This window comes from Carlito syrichta, unplaced genomic scaffold, assembly GCF_000164805.1.
Source record: "Carlito syrichta isolate Samal-C Ts95f unplaced genomic scaffold, Tarsius_syrichta-2.0.1 Scaffold305211, whole genome shotgun sequence".
In the NCBI taxonomy this organism is placed as follows: domain Eukaryota; kingdom Metazoa; phylum Chordata; class Mammalia; order Primates; family Tarsiidae; genus Carlito; species Carlito syrichta.
The window spans coordinates 672586-694570 of NW_007249307.1; the positions used below are offsets into that span (position 1 = coordinate 672586).

At 48.5% G+C, this 21985-nt stretch overlaps 1 protein-coding gene across 1 annotated transcript in view; it reads left to right on the plus strand.

The window, feature by feature from the left end:
• The window catches only part of PRR5L (proline rich 5 like), a 53125-nt gene that overhangs the window by 2248 nt on the left and 28892 nt on the right, over positions 1-21985 (plus strand). The window contains exon 3 of the mRNA XM_021714091.1: positions 16702-16750. Coding sequence (XP_021569766.1) covers positions 16702-16750 — 49 coding nt within the window. The remainder of the gene's footprint in view (positions 1-16701; positions 16751-21985) is intronic.

Consider the following 21985-nt stretch of genomic DNA (forward strand, 5'->3'; position numbering starts at 1 on the left):
AGCCATTAGGTGCCCTATTAGGCAATGTGGCTTAGGTTGGCAGGCACTGATTGGTTGGAACCAGACGGCTTGGGGTTTTATCACTGTTCTCCCTTTTATTTTGTAAATTATTTTATTTTAGGTTCGGGGGTACAAGTGCATGTTTGTTACATGGACATATTGTATACTGGTGGGGATTGGGTCTCAGCTGGTCCATTCCCCAGATGGTGAACATAATACCCCATAGGTCATTTCTGAATCCAAACCCCCCTCCTCACTTGCTCCGTTATTGGTGTCCCCCCCATCTATTATTTCCATCTTGGTGGCCATTTTACTTCTGCATATAAGTGAGAACACGTGGCGTTTGGTTTTCTGCTCCCGAATTAGTTCACTTAGGATGATGTTCTCTGGCTCCATCCATGTTGCTGCAGAGGACACAGTTTCATCGTTTTATATGGCTGCATAATATTCCAGGTGTATCTATATCCCGTTTTCATGATCCAGTCAACCGTTGGTGGGCACTTAGGTTGGTTTCATGACTTTGCATGGTACTGGTACAAGAATAGCCAGGTATATTTTTTAATGTAATGATTTGTTTTCCTTTGGGATAATAAAGGGATTGCAGGATCGAATGGTCATTAAATTTTTAGTATTTTGAGAAATCTCCGTACTGCTTGAACTAGTTTACAATCCAGCCAACAGAAGATGAGTGTTCTCTTTTTCCTACAACTACACCAACAGCTGTTGTTCTTTGACTTTTTAATAATAGCCATTCTGACTGGTTTAAGGTGATATCTCATTGTGGTTTTGATTTGCGTTTGTCTGATTATTAGTGGTGTTGGGCATTTTTTTCATGTGTGTTGGCCACTTGTACGTCTTCTTTTGAGAAGTGTCTGTCCATGTCCTTTGCACGTCTTGATAGGATTGTTTTTTTCACATTGAGTTGTTTGAGTTCCTTGTCACTTCTGAATTAGTCCTTTGTCTGAGGCATAATTTGCAAATATTTTCTCCCATTCCTGTGGTTTTCTGTTCATGTTGTTGGTTATTTATTTTGCTGTGCAGAAGCTTTTCGGTTTAATTAAATCCCATTTGTCTGCTTTGTTTTTGTCACAGTTGCTTTGGGGGTCTTTGTCATAAATTATTTGCCCAGGCCAATGTACAGAAGAGTGTTTCCTAGGTTTTCTTCTAGGATTTTTATAGCTACAGGTCTTGCATTTAAGTCTTGAATTCATCTTGAGTTAATTTTGTAAATGGTAAGAGGTAGGCATCCAGTTTCATCTTCCACAAATGGTGAGCCAGTTTCCCCAGCACCATTTATTAAATAGGGTGTCCTTTCCCTATTATTTATTATTGTTGGCTTTGTTGAAAATCAGTTGTTTTTAGGTATGGGGCTGTATTTCTGAGTTCTCCATTCTGTTCCATTGATTTATCTGGCTATTCTTGTGCCAGTACCATGCTGTTTTAGTTACCATAGACTTGTAGTAGAATTTGAGGTCAGGCAGTGTGATACCTCTGCATTTATTCTTTTTACTTTGGATTGCTTTAGCTATTTGGGCTCTTTTTTGGTTCCATAAAAATGTTAAGATTGTTTTTTCTAGGTCTGTGAAAAATGATGTCAATAGCTTGATTAGGATTGTGTTGAATCTATAGATTACTTTGGGCAGAAAGGTCACTTAACAATGTTCCTTCTTCGATCCATGAACGTGGGATGCTCTTTCATTTGTTTGTGTCATCTACGATTTTTTTCTTCAGTGTTCTGCAGTTCTCCTTGTAGAGCTCTTTCTCCTCCTTGGTTGGGGTGTATCCTTAGGTATTTTATTTTATTTTTTTTTTTAGCTATTATAAATGGGATTGAGCTCTTGATATGGTTCTTGACTTGAGTGTTATTGGTGTATTGAAACACTACTGATTTTTGTACATTGAGTTTGTGTCCTGAGACTTTACTGAAGTCATTTATCAGGTCTAGAAAGCTTCTTGGAGAAGAGGAGCCTTTAGGGTTTTCTAGGTAAATAATCACGTCATCTGCAAACAGGAATAGTCTGACTTCCTCCTTGCCTATTTGAGTGTCTTTTATTTCTTTCTCTTGGTGGATTGCTCTTGCTAGGACTCTTGCAGTATTATGTTAAGTAGGCGTGGTGAGAGTGGACATCCCTGTCCTGTTCCGTACCGAGGGTGACTGTTTTCAAATTTTTCCCATTAATGTTCTTCCCTTTTCTAAGTGACTTAAAAACTAGTACAGATATTTGAGTGCCTCCCTGTCGACTGGGCACTGGAGAGACAATAAGAAGGAAAGACAGCTGTGGACTCTGCCCTCCTGGAATTTATATTCAGCTGGGAAGGTAATCATTAGCAACTCGCTGCATGTGTAAAATATAAAAGCGCAACTGTGACAGCTGCTACAACACAGCTGATTTGACGAAAGCCCACGTTGGTATGACTTGATCTTGCCAAGGAGGCCAGGAGAGGAGGACATGATGCTGGTGCTGCGATCTGACCCCCTCTGGGAATGAATGAGGCAAGGCGGGCTCCAGGTGGTGAAAGCGGTCTGTGCAGAGGTGCTAAAGTGGCAGTGAGCAATGAGCCAGAGGAGGGCTCACCCAGGTGGGTGGAGCACAGAGGTTGGGTGGGTTGCGGCTGGGTTTATGTTTTGGTGAAATGATAGCAAAGTCAGGCAGGGACGGGAAGCTGAACCAACGGGTCTTTTCATGCCCCAGGATTCATTCCTCTCTGGGTGTCAGTGCAGACCATCAAGGCTACAGACTAAAGTGGGCAAAACAACAAACAGGGCCACTACTCTGGACCTGTTTACGTTGAGTTGAGGCCTGTATTAGGCCTATGGGGAGAGTGAGGTATTTTGAGAGTTCTGCTTTCATTAAAACCTTTAGAGCTTATCGGTGAAGAGCTGTGTTGAATTTCTACCCAAGTGCTTGAATTTCACATCATACTTACATAAATATGGAAGAGACAAAAGAGGCTATCGAGCCCAAGGCTTCGTTTTACAGAGGAGGAAACAGAAGCCCCAAGAAGTTGAATGACTGGCATCACTGGGTCAGCCAACCCCCAAGTGGCAAGAGCTCAATTTTCCTCCAAGAGCTGAGATTCTGACTTTTCCAGGAGGTTCTTTTGCTCACAGGAGTCATACAAATAAACAAAGCAGTGACTCAGGAATGTCACTGTTCTTCACTTCAGGAGGCCGAGTCTGAAGTTGTACTAAAAAGCTCTGTGGTGGGCTGCTCAGAAGCACAGGCCAAGCCAGATTTCAGTAGCCCTGTCCGCCCAATGCTGCCACCTCAGAAGCCCTCAGGTGCCAGGCAGTTCTTCTAAGCTGGTGAAGCTGGCCTGGGCTCCTGGAGTTGTGATATCATCCTCTGTCAAAAGGGAATGACTCTGTCAGAACTCAGGTCTGGCGGCATTCATCTTATTTTTCAAGAAGGGCTGGAAATGGAGATTTTTATGTGACGTTTCCTGACTTTTAAATGTTGGTAAATAATCCACATTTCCTCAGACATTTGCTACAGGCCAAACAAAACATATCTGTGGACTGAACGTGGTCAAAAGCTACCCATTTACAAGACCAGCTGTTGCATGCCTGGGGAGGCATTGCTGCTGGGGTGTCGAGCCTGTGAAGGTGTGAGGTGTCTTCCCCGAACATCAGTGCGTCCAACTTCCCTCACTGTCCTTTGTTATGTGCAGTTGGCAAAGCAGAAAATTGCAGACAAGAGAAACGGAGTGACTTGTCCAAGGTCACACAACCATGCTGGAACCGTGGAGTCAGGATTTGAACAACTGTTTAGACTGCCATGACAAATCGACTGAGTGGCTTATCCAACAGAAATCTGTTTCTCAATGTTCTGGAGCCTGGAAGTCCAAGATCAAGGTGCCATGGGTTCCTGGCTTGAAGAGGGCCAGCATCTCACCGTACACGCACAGGACCTCTTCTTTGTGTATGACAGGGGGAGACAGCAAGCTTTCTGATCTCCCCTCTGATAAGGATGCTAACCTCATCTCGAGGGCCCTATTCTTATGACCTCATCTAACCCTCACATCTCCGAAAAGGCCTCTTCTCTAAATCCCATCACACTGGGGGCTAAGGCTTCGGCATATGAAGTTGGCAGGAAGCATGGTGCTTCAGGGAAAACGCTGTGCTCTCACACCACAAGTCACCAGCACGGAAGACTTCTGTGGCCACGTGAGGGGGCTTCTTCCCACCACTGAGCACGGATGCCAGCTGGATGGCCTCCGATTCAGTCCAGATGCTGTCTCTCCAGAGAGAGTGTTAGATCCCACAGGCTGAGGGTTCAGTCTCCAGGACATCCCCCAATCCCAGACACCTGGTGCACACCTAGACCTCTGGAACTTCTGACCCACTGGCTTCAAGTCAGAGGTCCTAAGATACTCCTCTTTGGGTTTAATTTGCTGGGGCGGCTCACAGAACTCAGGGAAACAATTAACCTTGGCTGGTTTATAATAAAGGGTATTATTACAGAGGATACTGATGAAGAGCTACGTATGGTGGGGCCTGGGGAAAGGGATGGGGGCTTCCATGCCCTCCCTGGGTGCCACCCTCTGGGAACCTCAGCTCTCAGGAAGCTCTCAGAATCCAGTCCTCTTGGGTTATTTTGGAAGCTTCGTGATGTCAGCGTTCCTTCCCCCGGTGTACAGAGAAGTCCCTTCTCTGGGCGGGGTCTTAAGAACTGCAATTAGAAGGGAGGGTGAAGATCTGAGCTCTGCCTTGGGGTGGATGAAAGTAGGGTGGAAGAGGTCAGGCGGTGTGTTTCTGAGGCCTAACAAACCCAACACTGATCTCACGTCTGAGAGTTATCAGCCAGGAACCGTGGTCATGACGCGCACAACACCTTTGTTCTTGGCAGTGTGTTGTAGTGGCAGAGAAGTGTTACGTTGGGAGAAGGGCTAAGCTGCTGCTTCCTGATTTTTGTGGGTGTGCGCTGTCATTCCTTTCCTGAGTCCTCTGTGACGCCATCCTCTGTCATCTCTGTGATTCTTGCCCTCGTTTCCAGTTTGGGGTGGGGGGTACCGCGAAGGTGTGCCTCTGTTGTGAGTGATTCTTCAGACTGGTGGGAAACACGTCGTTGGGGTTTGAAACTATTTGCTCAGATGTGAACTGAGCCCAGGATGAGTTAAAGCTTTAAAGATCAGAACTTCCGTTCTCCATGTTTCTGTACCTTTCATCCTCCGGCCTTCTCTAATGCAGCGATTAAAAGGAGATAGACTTTCATATTAGAGACTTGGCTTCATCATAACCGAAGACGTGAAGTATGTCCCACGCGTCCGTGTGACCCGGACTCACTTTGACATGACCCACCTATCTGCTTGAGCCCTCACCTCTGCTGGGGCCTCCATGGAGACAGATACAGGGGCCCTCGTTACAGGGTCGGGAACCCCAAAACAGACATGGCACTCTCTGCTTACATTCGCCTGCACACTTGGGGTTTGGCTTTTCTTTTCTCATCTTTTTTGTTTGGAAGGCTTGTTTGGAGAATAAATCTGTCAGCTCAGCAGGGTTGAGGCGGGACCAGTGGGGGCACAGGATTGTAGAAATGTGGGAAAGGAGATGTGGAAGGAAAAAAGGCTAAGTTGTTCTCAAGCCTGTTTTTCAGTCACTTGTGAAGGCCCTTCGAGGTGCAAGAAAATCAGCGCTAGGTTCAGCAGAAATTTTTACCTTAAGAGAGCAGCTCTGGGGATCAAGATTAGACTAGCCATGTGACCTTGGGCAAGTTACTCCATTCTTTTCTTTTTCTTTTATAAAATGAGGGTAGTCATAATGGCACCGACCTCAAGGTGGTCAAGGGGATTGAGGTGATCCCCTAGCAGCATCCTTGGTGAGGATCTGGTGCGTAATAACTGTGTGATAGACGCCAGTCCTGAGCTGTGCTCCTTACCTGGACACTGAGGAGTGGTGACGTGAGCCATGGTGGGCGAGTGCCTCGTGGGCTCACAGGGCATGAAGAGCGCCTCAGAGAGACCTCACGGCAGCCTGGACAGGGCGAGCTTGCCTGGGGCAGCCTCCTCCAGGAGCGTGTTTGGAGCTGCAGCTTGAGTGAGGCCGAGTTCTCATGAGGAAAGCCAGCTGTTTCTCCTTTCCACAGAGAAAAGAACAAGAGGAAATGGCTTTCTCAGTTCTTGATGCGACCCAAGCCAAATGGTAATAAACTTCTTGACGGATTATCCAGGTGCAGGGTCAGAGCCTAAATCAGCTTCCCTGGGCCACTCATCTCAACTGGCCCTGGCCATCTTTCTAACTCTGGAGTCAGTGTGTACCTGTGCAAAGGGTGACTGGGAAAGTGTGCAAATTTACTTAAATATGAGTCCGTGCAAAGGGTGACTGGGAAAGAAGATGTTTTATGTAACTGCATCCCGGAGTGCAGTCCTTGCACATACTTGGCCCTTTCATTGAAGACATGCCGTTGAAAATCGACTCTAGCTCAAATTCTAGCAGATAGATTTTGAAGGAGCCGCAAGGAAGGACTTGGGACTGCGGTGGGTCCAGAGACAACGTCTCCACAGCAAGGTTCCCCCAAACACAAGTCAGAGCACATAGTCTGGCAATATAAAAACCACAAATCAGAATATTTTCTATTGAAACTGCCTTAGAAACCAGAGTTTGAACATTGCTATGTCCTTGGAGGCAAGAAGATGATATCTTAGAATACATATATTCTGACTAAATATATTTATTATATTTAGTATCACAGTCAGCAATTCTGGCTTCCCTAAGTTTCCATCTGCCACAGCTTGGGCTGATCTGGGAGTCTTCTTGTTTCAATTCTCTGTGGTGTGTTGTGGTTTTTAATGCCCCTCTCCATCCTGACGTGGCTGCATTTTGGCAGTGGAGACAAGTCTGGGTTAGAGGTTTGGGTTTCAAGCTCCCCTTCCAAGAGCCAGAGTGGCTACGCTGTCTGAAACAGAAGCGCACTCTCCCTAAACAGTCTTTTCAGCCAACTCTCCTGATTTTATATGACTAAGAAGAGTTAGAAAAGTGTGGAAACAAAACAAAATTGATATTGACTGTTCTTCTAAGAACCTATGTGCGCAGGTTCTTCAGTGCCATCACTGTTGGATTGGTTGGGATGTACATCAAAGGAGGGGCCGTCCATTCTTTCTTCTCTCTGTTGAATGAGTGTGAGGTGCTCAGCAGGGACTGGGCATGTCCTAAAGTGGTCACTGAGGGGGCTGTTATTTGTCCTGGGGAGCTTACAGCAGAGTGAAAGAACTGAGTGTACAGTGTTAAAAGTAGGTGGTTATCAGAGAGTGTTTTCAGCAGAATCTGGAGTGCCAGGGCATGCAGAGGATGGCATGTAATTAGATTTAAGAGGGAATGATTCCAGCACTTTGGGAGACTGAGGTGAGAGGATTGCCTGAGCCCACAGGTTCGAGAACAGCCTGGGCCACTTGGAGAGACCTCAGCTCTACAATAAATCAAAAAATTAGCTGGGCGTGGTAGCGCGGCACCTGTAGTTCTGGCTACTTGGAAGGCTGAGGCGGAAGGATGGCCAGAGCCTTGCAGGTTGACGCTGGGGTGGCTGTGAGCATGCCACTCTGGGTGACGGAGTGAGGCTCCAACTCAAAAACAAAATAAGAGGAAATGATGTCTAAGTTGCACTATAAAGGAGGAACAGGTGGGGATATGGCTTTCTGGCCACAACTCACTGCCTGTCCTCCTAGCCCCTCCCGTTCCCTGGGAGGACTTTTTCTGCACAGAAATAAATGCTCAGAGATGAGGTTTCCAGAAGCTGAGATGAGTTATCTGCAGCTGGCCTGGGGCAGGAAACACACATCTTCCTTCTCTCTCCAGCCACCCCGCTGCTTTTCTTGAGGGGGTGGAGGCGGCGGTGTGAAGGAAACCCCAGAGACTTTCAAGGGAAGGTGGGGGAGTCCAAGAATTGTGCTTGACCTCTGACAGGTCTGTGCAGAAGCGCAGAAGCGTCCTCCTTCTGAGTCAGTTGGCTGCCCCAAACCCGAAGGGAAATCTACCTCACATTTTCCACCTCTTTAGTAGAGTCTGTTGACTGTGGTGAGACGCACAGCTGGGGGAAGCACTGGGCGGACAGAAGGAAAGGGAACCCGGATCAGCCCACAGGTTGGCAGGGCAGTCCTGTCTGAGGCCTGCTCCCAGGCGGTGATGATAATAGCAGACACTTGCTTAGCATCTGGTGTGTTCCAGGCTCTGTCCTAAGTGCTTCGTGTCTGCTCACTCTTCTAAAACTCATCACTAAGAGATATAGAGGATATTCCTCTTTGACAAGGAGGCACAGAGAGGTAGAATAACTCCCAGAGTCACGTAGCGAGTAAGTGCCTGTGCTGGGATTCGAACCCAAGCTTTTGGCATTCCTAAGCCTTCGGTAAGGAAGCTGCAAGAGCCACACAGAGCTGGCATTTCCCAGTCTTGCTACTCCAGGTGTACGTTCACTAATAGGTCATGCAGTCATGGGGTCATTGTCTTCTGAGGGGTCTAGCTCGGGAGGGATGATGTGAGTCTCCTCTCTTTGGTCTGGATGACACTATGTGACGATGGGTTGCTGCCCTGTGCTGCTGTGGTCTAGGAACAGACGTCGCTTTGGGGAGGAAGGGTAGTGGCATGTTGGAAACTCATAGGGCCGGCCATGCAGTGTCTGGCCTCAGCGCTGTTTGGAAATCTAGACACCTCACCTAAAAATCCAGGTTTCTGGACTCTTTCAGGTCTGGCGGCGCTGCACTTGCCCCCTGGGGAGCGGAGGCCAGGCTGCTGGTGGTAGAGGGTTTGCCTTGGCCCTCCCCGTGCACACCCCTGCTTCCCTTCCTGCCCGCCCCGAGGGTGGGGTGCCACTGCCTAACACTCAGGTGTCATTTGAGTTGGGCCCTACCAGAGTGGGTCCTGAGCAAGGCTCCAAGCATCAGTCTCGGCGACAGATGAAGGTACGGTCCTCCCCACGAGGCTTTGGAGAATCCGAAGTGCCACCTGCAGACTGCCCAGCACAGCGTGTGCTGCGTCACCAGGAGTTCAGGACATGCCCGTGTCCATTTCCTCCTGCTTCTCACTGTCCCCACCAGAATGCAGACAACAGAAGGGGGAGAACAAGAATGCCCTGAGTCATAGGCTCCATCTCCCGTGGCCCCATAGAGCGCGCAAGAGGAGAGCCTTTCCATGTGTTGCTGCCGAGAAGATGCTGCCGCCGTGAAACATGTCCCATTGCCGAAGGGCGGCGAGTGATCTCCAGAATGCATGACAGTCAGGTTGAGGGATACTGACTGGCTGCAGCATTGGACACTGGACCCTGGAAGACCCCTGCTGCTCCTGGATCATGAGGCAGTCTGGGTGGATCTCACAGAAGGACTGGGGTGGAGGGCCGGGGTGCTTGGGGGGACTGGGAAAGCCCCTCTCACGGGATGGCACAGACGCACTTAACAGCTGGCACGGCGGTCCTGACTGTCCTGGCGAATGGGCAGCACTTGCCCACAGCTGCCTCAGCCTCCTTAGCCTCACCTGGGAGGAGGGTTGAGGAAGAGGCAGGCATTGTGTGGCTGGGAGTCTTCCCCTGTGCGAAGGGGCAGTTGTGACCCGTGTCCAAGGTGGTTTCTGCCCGTCCCTTCTCCCTGGTCTGCTCTGCCTGCTGGCTGGCCGGCAGCCCTGCCCCTCTGTGGATGGAGCCAGCTGTGGCGGAGTGTTGGTTGCCAGGATGGCGAGGGGTGAGACTGCAGGTCTGTACCGTAACAGGAAATCCTGTCAGCTGGTGCAGTGTCCCAGCCGGTCAGCCTGGGAGAAGGAGTGAGATAACCCAGCCCAATGAGTGGTCCTCACTTTTTTCCTATCATAGCTGCTTCTGGCTTCTGACTGAACTTGGTGCTCTGTTTCCCTCTTGGGTGGGTCCCATATCAGTGTTCCCTTCACGTGACGCTCAGCTTCCCAGCTTCCTCCTCTGTCTAATCCAGTGGCTGTGATGGTGGTTGGTAGCAGCAGCATTCTGTTTTCACGTGAAGCTGGGCATGGAAGGCCCGGTATGAGAAGCAGAACACCCAAGGCTGCAGAGGCTGAGCATTTGCTTCCATGCCAGTTGTGCGTGCCAGCAACCCTCTTCTCCGAGCCCCTGCCTTCTCGCCCTTTTATCAGGGTGGTCTGCCCTCTTATACTGCCCTCTTCACGAGTGTTTGCAGGTCATCAGTCCTGGAATAGGATCCACTAGCCTGGCTTCGTGTGTGAGTAGATGTTCAGAAGCAGTGGGGCTCAGTGCTCAGGAGAATGGATGAACCTGGTGGAACTTGGCCCAGAGAGCCTCGCCGTGGGCTAGGACCGTCTAAGAACGTGATGAAAATTAATTTGTTTTCCCCTTGCGATGATCCCCTGGGTCAGGGATCTGTATCGTGCCCCCATTGTATTGAGGATGTTGCAAGCGTGAAGGGGCTACGGGCTGTGGAGAGGCTGTCACGTGCAGCTCAGGCAGTGGGCACTGCAGGACCTGCTCTTGACAAGATGCCTGCTGCCTCTGGCCTGTGCTTGTAGAGGTCCGTTTCCTTGTGTATAACAGGTAGGGATATTACTACTGTCTTGCAGTTCTGTTTTAGGCTTAAATGTAGAAACGCCTATGCTGTTGATAAGTGTCTGGCATCTAACAAGTGCTCAGGAAACTCTAACAGGAAAAAGAGTCAGGTTCTGTCCTAGGAGCAGTCTGTTTATTATTCCCTGTGATGCTTTTTTGTCCCAGCAAGTGATTGCTTTTCTGTTGACAGAGAAGAAACCCCAGGGAAGAGTGGGAGAAACAGAGAGGAGGCTGCCCATCCCAGGCCTCTGAGCCCCCGAGAAATGCATGTCCTAGGTGCAGGGAGTTGAGGTTTTCATCTTTTCTGCCTCTGAGGAACCACAAGCCGCAGGCTGTGGAATTTGGTTGTTGCTCCCCTGTCTTCCTCTTCTTTCTTGTCCTTCACAAACTGACTTGGTGAACTTAGAGAAGTTACAGGTGAAGGATGCCCCTGTGATTTTGGCTTAGGTATGCCTAATGCTGTGATGTTTTTGACTCTTGGCTTGTGGGTAAGATGAACCTCCTGAGCTGTTCCATTCTTTTCTTCTGGCATCTAGCAGCATGTGTGTAACACGTCACAGGTTTTTAGTAAATGCTTATGATTTGAGGAATTAATCAGTGGGGTCTCTATTCTCTGGGAATTGTTTCTTCCTTTTGGAGGCAGCGGGGGAGAGTGTTTCTTAAGTGGGGAAGCCACTGCCAAGTTCCACAGGAGACCATGTATCAGGACAGAGGTGTGAAAGCCCCCTTTTCTCACTTCAGCCGCAACCTGGGTAAAGCTTTCCAGAAGCACATTTTCCTGGAAAACCAATAAAAGCAAAAGAAACAGAGCATGGAACTTGCAGATTTGCAGCACGACTTGCCCACGGTCTTCCACAGGCCAGCTGGTCTCAGCCCCTGCCTCGCCTCTGCACTCCTCTGTCATCTGGAACCTAGGGCCTCAAGTGCCCATCCTGAGGCAGATCTGAGCTGGCAGGTTCCCAGGACTGTGGGATTCTCTCACTCCCCACCCAGCCTGCGTCCTGATATGCCCTTGATGGGAACTCCAAAGGTTTCTGCCATCCTTGGTAGTGGTTATTGTTAATTTTAGAGTCTTGAAACAGTTTGTCTTTGAGTAAGATTGTATTCCCAAATTAAAACCACACTGAGATACCACCTAACTCCAGTCAGGCTGGCCATCATCAATAACTCAAAAAAAACAACAGATGCTGGAGAGGATGTGGGGAAAGGCAACATATCTACACTGTTGGTGGGAGTGTAAACTAGTATAGCCTCTGTGGAAAACAATGTGGTGATTCCTAGAAAGTCTAAAAATCAACTTTCCATACGACCCACAGTCCCCCTACTGGGAATATACCCAGAGGAACTCAGATCACTCTGTGAAAAAGATACCTGCACACACGTTTTTGCAGCATTATTCACAATAGCAAAAACATGGAACCAGCCATGCTGCCCATCAAAAGAGAACTGGATAAAAAAAAACATATGGTACATATACATAATGGAATATTATGCAGCCTTAAAGAAGGACAAAATTATGAACTTTGCAGCAACTTGGGTGGACTTAGAATCTATAATACTGAGTGATTTATCACAGAAACAAAGAACTGTGTATCACATGTTCTCACTCATAAGCAGACCTTGAATAATTATCTTAATACTATAAGAAAAAGATCCTTCCGGGGCAGGAGAAGCGGGTGGTAGGACTGGCAGTCGAGGGAAACTGCCAGGGAAGGTGGGAGGCACACCTCATCAACAAGGGTACCTGTATAATGAACATTGGTTTAGCTAACCCTGAATTGTACCCCACATCTTTAAAATTGAAAATTAGAGAAAATCTACTGAACATGGATAAAAAAAAGATTGTATTCACATGGTTCAAACATTTTAAACATATAGGAAAGTATAGAGCGTTCTGTACCTCTCATATTTCAGAAACCCAGTTCCCAATCTGCCCTCCCCAAAGATGAGTGTTAATACAGCATTTTATTGGGGATCGTCCAGAGTTTCTTTATACATATTGTCTCACACTGTCACCCAGGCTGGGGTGAGGTGGCATGATCACGGTTTCTGCAGCCTCGACCTGCTGGGCTCATGCAGTCCTTCCACCTCAGTCTTCCAAATAGCTGGAGCTACAGGTGCATACCACCATGCCTGGTTAAGTTTTTGATTTATTGTAGAGGGATGAGGTCTTGCCAAGTTGCCCAGGCTGGTCTCAAACCTCTGGGCTTAGGCAGTTCTCCTGCCTCTGCCTCCCAAAGTGCTGGAATTACTGGCATGAAGCACCATGCCTAGCTTTACATATGGTTTTTAAAAATGCATATGTGTTTGGTATGTTTAAAAAACAAGGAGCTATGTATTTCAGTACAAAGGGCCTACTGGAAACCAAATCATAAAGCCAATACAGACTTGAACAGCCAAGTCATAAGAGCAATACATTTGTTGCTCTTATATAATCTTCTTTTTCTCTTCCTTTTTACAAGGTAGCTTACTGATGGGCCAGGCATGGTGGCTCATGCCTATAATCCCAGCAATTTGAGAGGCTGAGGCAGGAGTATTGCTTGAGCCCAGGAGTTTCAGATGAGTTTGGGCAACATAGCAAGAGCTCATCTCTACCAAAAACAAAACAAAACAAAACAAAAAACAGCTGGTTGTGGTGACACACACCTGTAGCCCCAGCTACTCAGAAGGCTGAGGCTGGAGGATCGTTTGAGCCCAGGAGTTTAAGGCTGCAGTGAGCTATAATAGCACCACCACACTCCAGCCGGGGCAACAGAGAAAGACCCTGTCTATAAATAAAAACAAAACAAGGTAGCTTATTGTACATACTGGTCTGGGTCTTGTATCTTTTTTGTTTAATATACCTTAGATCTTTTCATAATATTAAAGCATGTCATCACTCCCTTTTTTTAAAAGTTGCATAGAATTCTATTCTATAGATGAACCATAATCTTTTATTAGAACTTTGTTGGTGCATATTTATGTTGATTGCTATATTTTGCTGCAGTGAAAAACTCTGTACATATGTGATGTATGTGGCCCTGTACAAATGGGACCCTGTCTAATCTTTTTTTTCGAGTTGGAGTCTCACTCGGTCGCCCAGACTGGAGTGCAGTGGCCACTCCTGGCCACCGCAGCCTCGCCTGCTGGGCTCTGGCGATCCTTCCGCCTCAGCCTTCCGAGTAGCCGGAATTACAGGCATGCGCTACTATGTCCGGCTAATTTTTTGATTTTATTTTAGAGATGAGGTCTCGCTGCCCAGGCGGGTCTCGAACCCGCGGGCTCAGGCAATCCACTCACCTCAGCCTCCCAAAGGCGCGGGATTACAGGCTGAGCCACCGAGCCCGGCCCCTGTCTAATCTTAACATGCTCAGACAGAAACAAGACAGAGTTCTGCAAGTGTCAGGACAGTACAGCTTTCTGGTTTGCCCACCTAAAGCAAGATTATCTTGACTTAAATGACCAGGTAGGGTTTTTTTCTGTTCAAATACTTGGTATTTCATAGAAGGACACATATATGGCTCTCCTACTATACCTGGTTATCGCCCATTACATTTAAAGTATATAAGCAGGCCAGGCACGTTGGCTCATATCTGTCATCCCAGCACTTTGGGAAGTGAAGGCGGGAAGATTGCTTGAGGCCAGGCGTTTGAGATGGGCCTGGGCAATATAGCAAGATCCCAGCTCTACAAAAAATAAAAATAACAAATAGCCAGTGTGGTGGCATGTGCCTGCGATCCTAACTACTCAGGAGGCTGAGGCAGGAGGATGACTTGAGGTCAGGAGCTCGAGGCTGTCGTGAGCTCTGATAACACCACTGCACTCCAGCCTGGGCGACTGAGTGAGATCCTGTCTCTTAAAAATAAATTAAAAAGTATGCAAAAGAGATTCCCACATCTATGTCTGGCTCCCCCTCAGTAAAGAACTAGCCATTGCCCTGCCAGCACTTGGGGTGGCACCTCCGCAGTGCTGTTCCTGTGTTCCACCCATTACCGCCCCCTGGCCCACAGCAGCTGCGTCTGGCTCCAGGGTGCCTTCAGCCGAGCCTTTGTCCTGGCAGCATTGCCATTTGCTCCGGCTCCTCCGTCTTCACTGGCGGGCGTCTGCCTAAGTGCTGTCTTCCTGGGAGGCACTGTGGCTTGCGGCAGCCCTGGCTGCAGCGTGGGGTGCTGTGCCCCCACCCTCCCTGAGGGTAGCCTCTTCCTGCCCTCCCCCTTGGATTCTTGCGCCGGGCAGCACGACCGCACTCCCTGCTTACCGCTGTGAGATGTCCGTCCTTGCTTGTTTCCACTCGTCCCGCCCCTGTCCGTGATGATTATGCCAGCGTGGATCCCACCTCCATCTGATCCCGGGACGTGTCCCTCGTTTTTGTCTTGGAGGCCCCTAGCCCTGACCTCTTTCTCTTCCTACCTGGCCCATCGTGTCTTCCCGAGCACGGGGTTTTCCAGCCCGGCTTTGCCGTCTCTAGCATCCAATTTGGTCTCAGAGCTGTGCTAGCCCCTCACCCCATGAGAGTCCAAGACATCCTTGGAAAGCTCTGCCCTAAGTAGCCCATCATTAGAACTTGGTTTTCCACTTTCTCATGAAGCTTGGCTTCTTCACTGATAGTTTTGAGACCGCAGAGATTTTGGTAGGAGGTGTTTCTCCCTTCTGTGGTCAGAAGCAGACTCCTTACATCTTCCTGTTTCAAAGTCCCCCACCCACTTGGGACTGCCCGCTGGGTGGCCATCTCCTGCCTACGATGCCCCCAGCCTCTGCTGAAGACCAGCAGTGACCAGCCTGCTCAGTGGCTTTTGGTGAAGGCTGCCTGTCTCTGATCAGACCTGCCTGCGTCTGGGAGAACCCCGGGGTTGAGTTGATAGAGAGGCCCTCTGGGAACCTGACATTAAATCGGATCTCAGTGTCCCGTCATGGGAAAAGGAAAGTAGTTCCCTTGTTCAGCATGTGTTTGCAGTTTTTCAGGGCTCTTTCTAGTACAGAAATTTAGATCATGGTTGGTTCTTCTCAATCCTATGCTATAGCCTCCTGTTCCTCCTTCAGTGACATGTATGAACAGGTTTTAGAAGGAGCCGATACCTAGCAAAGCTTACCAGAAACTTGAGCATTTGCCCCTTAATAGCCATGGACAGTGGGATGAGTAAAGGAAGTCCTTTGAAGTAATGAGGAGTTGACGTCCCAGGGAGCTCCGTGCATCTGGGGAGCCAGTTATTCGTGTTTTAGCTCCCCCGCCTTGCCTCGATCAAATGAAAGAGAGGAAAGTCGCAATGGTCCCATTACTTGTTACAGGAAGGGATGCTGGCAGCAGAATTCTTATTTTCAAGTTTTATTATTTTGGGCTCTTAAGATCCTTTGAAGTAATCGTGTGAGTGTGTTTATTACCATGTGACCCGTCCGCCAGCCTCCAAGAATAGAAGCTCCGTGAGTGTGGAGACCTCGTCTGTCTTGTTTCCCTTTGTGCTCCTGGTGCTAAGACAATGCATAGCTCATAAAGAGCAGCTCAGTCGATGTTTGTTTCTGGATAAATACAGTCTCTCTGTTCTCCCTGCTGGGGCCCGTGATCGAGACGGCCTCTGTCCGTTGAAGGTGAGGGTTAGCCCAACTTGGCACCATGTTGAATTTTAAGTCTGGGTGTTATCTGATGGGTTTGGAGGAGAGAGAGAGAAGGGTTATGGGCAAAGAAGTTGAATTTGCAGAAGGTCTGGGTGCACATCTTGGCTCTGCCACTGGCTTGTTTTGGTGACCTCTCTCAGCCTCAGTTTCTTTATGTGTATAGAAAGAATAATAATTATCCCCACCCATCCCCCGCCCCACAGGCTTTCCAATCCTTGATTGAAGACTGCATGAAAACCGAGTTTTCAACTATCAAGTGTCCTGCAGTGGGGGATTGCAGCATGGTGGGCTTTCTCTTTCTTCTTTTTGCTTCACGTGAAGCTAGGTACCCTGGACTGCCCCTGCTAACTCTGTTAGGATTAAGACTTCCTGTGATTGCCCACTTCAGAGGGTTCCTTTTCCAGAGTGAACTAGTGAGTGGGTCTTCTAGGGTTGCCATCTCTGCAATTTCCCGATAATGTTGGGGGTAGGGGTGTTGCCAGGACCTGAAAAGTGTACTCGCTTCTGGGGCATGGCCTGGCCCCATGCCCCTGTGAGCACGTTGCCCTCACTAGAGGTGCCACCAGGGGCTGCCTGACGGTGTCTCTCTCTCTCTCCCCAGGCGACTGTTGAAGAGTGAACTTGGATCCTTCATTACAGACTATTTCCAGGTAAGCTGTGTGGCTCTGAGCATCTGTCGTTTTCACGCAGTGGGTCTGGGTGCCAAAGGGGCGGTCAGGACTGACAGCTGGACGTGCCTTCAACCTCCAGAATCATAGGTCTCGAGCTCCTGCTGTGTGAAGAGCATGGCAGTGTGGCCCCGCAGCTTTCGCAGAGTCCAGTCCTATGTGGGCTCTCAGGACCCCGTATGAAGCCGGGTGGGGTGCAGTGCAAAACCTGTGGATTCTTCAGCTCGTTTCTAAAGTGAATTTTAGGGCTGGGCTCGGTGGCTCAGCCTGTCATTCCAGCACTTTGGGAGGCTGAGGTGAGTGGAATGCCTGAGCCCACGAGTTCAAGACCAGCCTGGGCAACTTGGTGAGACCTTGTCTCTACAATAAAAATAAAATAAAATAAAAAGTAGCTGGGTGTGGTAGCACTAACCTGTATTTCCAGCTACTTGGATGGCTGAGGCAGAAGGATCGCCAGACCCCAGCACATCAACAGTGAGGTGGCTGTGAGTGTGCCACTACACTCCAGCTTGGGCGACAGAGTGAGGCTCCAACTCAAAAAAAAAAAAAAAAAAAATAGGAGAACTCCGCCCTGTTTAGCTTTGTAGAACACAGCTACATTCTCATGTCTGCTTTGCATTCAGCCTGTTGAGATCTTGTAGTTTCAGGAAACTCCACGATACTCTCATGGAGACTGCAAGTTGGGAAAAGCAAACACAGATTACTGTCACTGAGAAAATAGTTTTGACCATGTGTACCCCTTGAAAGGGTCCGGGGAGTCCCCCCAGGGGACTCTGAACCACAGCACACTTTGAGAACCGCAGTTCTGAGGACATTCCCTCCCGCCCATGTACAGTGTTTAAGTGGATATAATTATATGTGACCTCTAGTCACCAAGACTCCTGGCATGTTCTGCTAACAGAGAATTGCATCAGAAGACCAGACTCCTCCCCTGCCCATACTCTGTCGTTATGAGGGGAGTGAGTTCAAAGTTTCAGGTTCAGTTCCGTGTCTGGATTAGAAACCAGGATAGTTTCTAATTCAGACACAAACTGCTTTCCCAAGTCTAATATGGGGGAGAGGCATGCGGAGGCGGCGATGGCCATGAGTAACTGAGTGGAGGACACCTTCGCGAAGTCAGAGTTCCCACCTCTCACTCATTTGCTGAGTGGTCTTTGGCAGGCTGCCTTACCACTCTGTGCCTCAGTTTCCTTGTCTGCAAAACAGGATTAAAACACAACCTACAAGGTTGCCGTGAAATGACAAATGTAACACTCTCGGTGCCATTGTGTGTAGGGGGCAGTATAGTGCAGTGGTCAAGAACATGCCCCTTAGGCTGCCATTGAAGCTTTACTCGTTCAGCGCCCAGCGTAGCCATGTACTAGCTGTGTGATCTCAGCAAGTTGCTTTACCTCTCTGTTTCCTTTTCTGTAAAATAGGAATAATAGGACCAACTCTTATAGGGTGGTTGTGAGAACTAAATAAACTATTTATAAAGTGTTTCATGACCAGCACAGAGTAAGACAATAATAAGGGTTTATTAAACTTATGTAAGCACCTGTGTGTTATTACTCTAAAGTGGAATCTATCCCTTTGAATGGTAAAGTAACATAAAAACATAACATCTTGGTTTCAGGTGGTGGTATCATTTTGTATATAAATCGAGTATATGCTCAAGACAGTTTAAAGAGATTTTAGGTTTTAAAAACAATACAGGCATCCTTTTATTACTTTTCTTTGCAAGATTCAGAAAGCTTAAACTTTTATGTGTGCTTTTAAAGAGTGACCTGTCAGTTGTTGACACACATACCCAGAGCAAAAAACAGCTTCTCTAAATCTGGACAACCAAGACTGAACAGAAGCCTGGAATTTCTTCAGGTCACTCGCCTCAGCTGCTTGGAAGACGGCTCCTGTTCCAGGAAAGACACACAGAAAGAGTAAGAAAGAGAAAATTAATCACAATGTGAATTTCAGTTGTTCTTGGCTCAAAGGCCCGTCTCTGCTATGTCTACTGAGTTATTTTAAATCCAGCTGCAGAGACGGGGTTTTTTTTTTGTTTTCTGTTTTTAATAATTAGTATTTTTTATTATGGTTTTGTGGGGTACAGTTAAGGGTGAGGTGTACAATTACGTTTCATTCAGGCACCCTGTTGAGAAGAGGTGTTTTCCCAGCCCCAGACAGATATTTGCGACTGTTAATCCCATCCCCCTCCCCCCCGATAGTTTCCCAGTACCGTCAGTCATTTTCTTATAGTATTACATTGGATGTTCAAGGTCCATTATATGAGTGAGAACATGTGATATTACCAGAGACGGGTTTTTTCGATCAGTCCTGGAGATCTGCTGAGTTGGGACGCCTTCCTCCTTGACATTTAAGAGCTACATGGTTCAGTGTGGTTTTTAATCAGGTTTTAAATGTCAGTTGCCTTTGGCCCTGGTGGCTACCCCGGGCTGGGGAGGAAGGGGCTTTTGGTGGGGACTTGTTTATCTGGGGAGCCTTGAGGTTTTCAGGGCGGTTAATACTGCTTACAAAGCAAGCCCCACATGCTTGAAAACTAGTAACCATGTGTCATTTCCTCCCGGGGACATAATCAGAGAAGCCACTTGGTGATTATCGAGCCTCTTGCTGGGAGTACAGACTGCTGTTCAGTTTTGAATCCGGGGCTTTCTTTGTTTAGGGTGCTGATCTGAAGAGAAGGCTTTCCTAGACACTGTTTCTTGTTTTTTAAGATGTAGGTTGCAAGTCCCATGTGGGCACAGAGCTTTCTGGTTCTCTTACTCTCTTTGAGTCTCCACTCCCTAGAAAGTCCCTAGAGCACACTGGAAGCTCAGGAAACGTGCTGAGAGAGAGGGAGGGCTTGTCCACCACAGACACCTGACGTGGCTTCAGGCGATGCAACGGTGGCATCAGTCACGTGAGACTTGCAGTTGGAAAGGCCCTTTTCCTTCCTTTGGCTCTTAGGATGGGGGGGGCAGCTGGGGCTGCACCATGGTGTCCCCTGCCCTCCTCTGGGACTTGGCAGTCTCCCTTGTTTAAGGAGGCAGAAGCAGGGCTTGGACGTCGTGTTTTCGGTGAGGGACCCCATCTCTGTGGGATTTCACGGCATTATTTTGCTAGCATAGAGTTGATCACTGAGTTACATTCCACTCGCAGTACAAGCTGCTGCTGTGGTTTCCTTTGAAAACGTATTTACATTTGTAAACATTGGACTAGTTTAAGAAAAACAGCATGCTAGGAGTCATGGTACAGGCGGTCCTGGCGGTGGCCCAGTCGTGGAGGTGTCCGGGGAGACGTGAGCTGGGCACGCCCAACACCCGGTGCTGCTTGCAGAGGGCTGGTTCGCCAGGAGGAAAGGCTGTGAGGGAGGCTTGTGGGGTGTGCTGAACCTCCCGTCCCACCCCTGGGGCCACTCCAGGAGGGAAAGCCAGAGGGTGCCAGAAAGCATGCTCCTCCAGCAAGGGGGAGGAAGATGGGGCAGTTGAGAGGCAGAGCCAGGAGGACAGGGACGTCCCCCAAACCAGGGCTATGGTTATCAGGAGGGTGAAAAACAGGCTTCTTGGGCTCAGGCTCCCCGGTGCAGGGGCACAGAGGGCTGTGCTCAGGCATCTGCATTCAGCTGTGGCGTCTGTCTCCCCTGGGGACCCTGAAGCCCCAGCTCAGAGCTCACCACTTGTGCAGCTGTCTCTGTGGCTCTGCTTTTGAAAGCGAACGTTTTTGTGTTTCAGCTTTAAAGAAAGACTCACAGAAAGAATATCCTCCATGAAGAAAAATGAAAATGACCCCAGGTGAGGGCAAGGGAAAACGAAAACATGTAGAAAGATCGTGCCTATCTCGTGTCTGCACACAGAGAAAACAGGCTGCGTGACCTGCCGAAGCCTAGGTAGATGTCTGTGTGGCATGGTCCAGAAACATCTCTGACGTTTTCAGTATGGATTTTTCTCTTCCCTCTGTTATAAACTGTGCTTGGAGGGAAAATTGGGGTTTCCAAGAGGAAGTCAATATCCTAGCAACAGCTCTCAGGGATAGTTGGTTCCTTGTAATTTTTGGAACTATCAATACGAAATAAGGACATTTTTCTGTGGTCTAATTAGGCATCTTGGTGGTTCAGGGCATGGGGGTGTGTGCAGATAGTACTTTCTGCCGTGCTGCTTCTGCTGGTTGTGTTGTGTTCATTGTAAGCTTTTATACTCGCCCAGAAAGTTCAGCTCCTTTTGTCGAAACTGGAGTTTTCCTTGATACGGAAACTCAGACTGGAGTCAGCGGCCCTGAGTGGGTTAGTGCTAGGAAGAGAGGAAACATAGCTGTCACAATTGCCAATAGGTCACGGACACCTGGTAGTGTTTGAGATACACATGATTGTGCATTTGTGTGTGCATGTGTGTATGTGTATGTGTATGCATTTAGTCTTCCATTTGTTGCTCATATCTGCAAGAGTTCTAGGTGACCAGTTTCCCCTAATTCATCATTATCAGAGAGTACTAAAGGTTTATGACCTGTGGCAGAGAGCGGAAGAGACCCATGTGATGTGTCCTGGCCACCAAGGACAGTTTAGGGGTATGGACACATCTACGCAGGTGACATTAACTGAAGACCCGAGTGAATGGCAGAGACCTCAAAGCAGCCCAGAATAAACAAATAGACTTTGTGGGGACAAAAATAGGACTTGGAAGAGTTCACGGCATGCTGGGTAGAGAGAAGATTAAAAGTGGTGAGGATAACTTTTGTGATTTCCAAATCCAAATTGAACAGGGGAAAAAAGTTTCAGTTCTCACTTGGTCAGCCTGGGAAGGCTTCTCTGTCTGACAAGCAAGATTCCCAGAATGAAAAAAGACATAATTGGGGGACAGAGGGTAGCAGGGGAACTTCCACACACACTGGGCTTTGACGGTAACACTGGGGCCTGTCTGCAAAGGGGCTGTGGATAAATGGAGCGGGAACCTGGCAAGAGGACAGGGACGGGGAGAGGTAAGGTTTTTGATGCGATGGTCTTGGAGGTTGCGTTTTGCGGCGTTGGTAAGCATCAGGGTGGCTGGAAAGCTCCTGTTTGCCCTGTGAGCGGGGAGAATGGGGGTGGTGCTCGCCTGGGGGCTGTGAGAAGTTTCCTGACTATCTCAGGCTACTCCCTGTGGGGCTGCCCACCTGCCAGTGGCCATGTCTCTGCAGCTTGCCATGCTTAATCTCCTCGGCAATTACTCAAATTCTGTGCCATTCCTCTACTGATTTTTATTGTACTTTCTC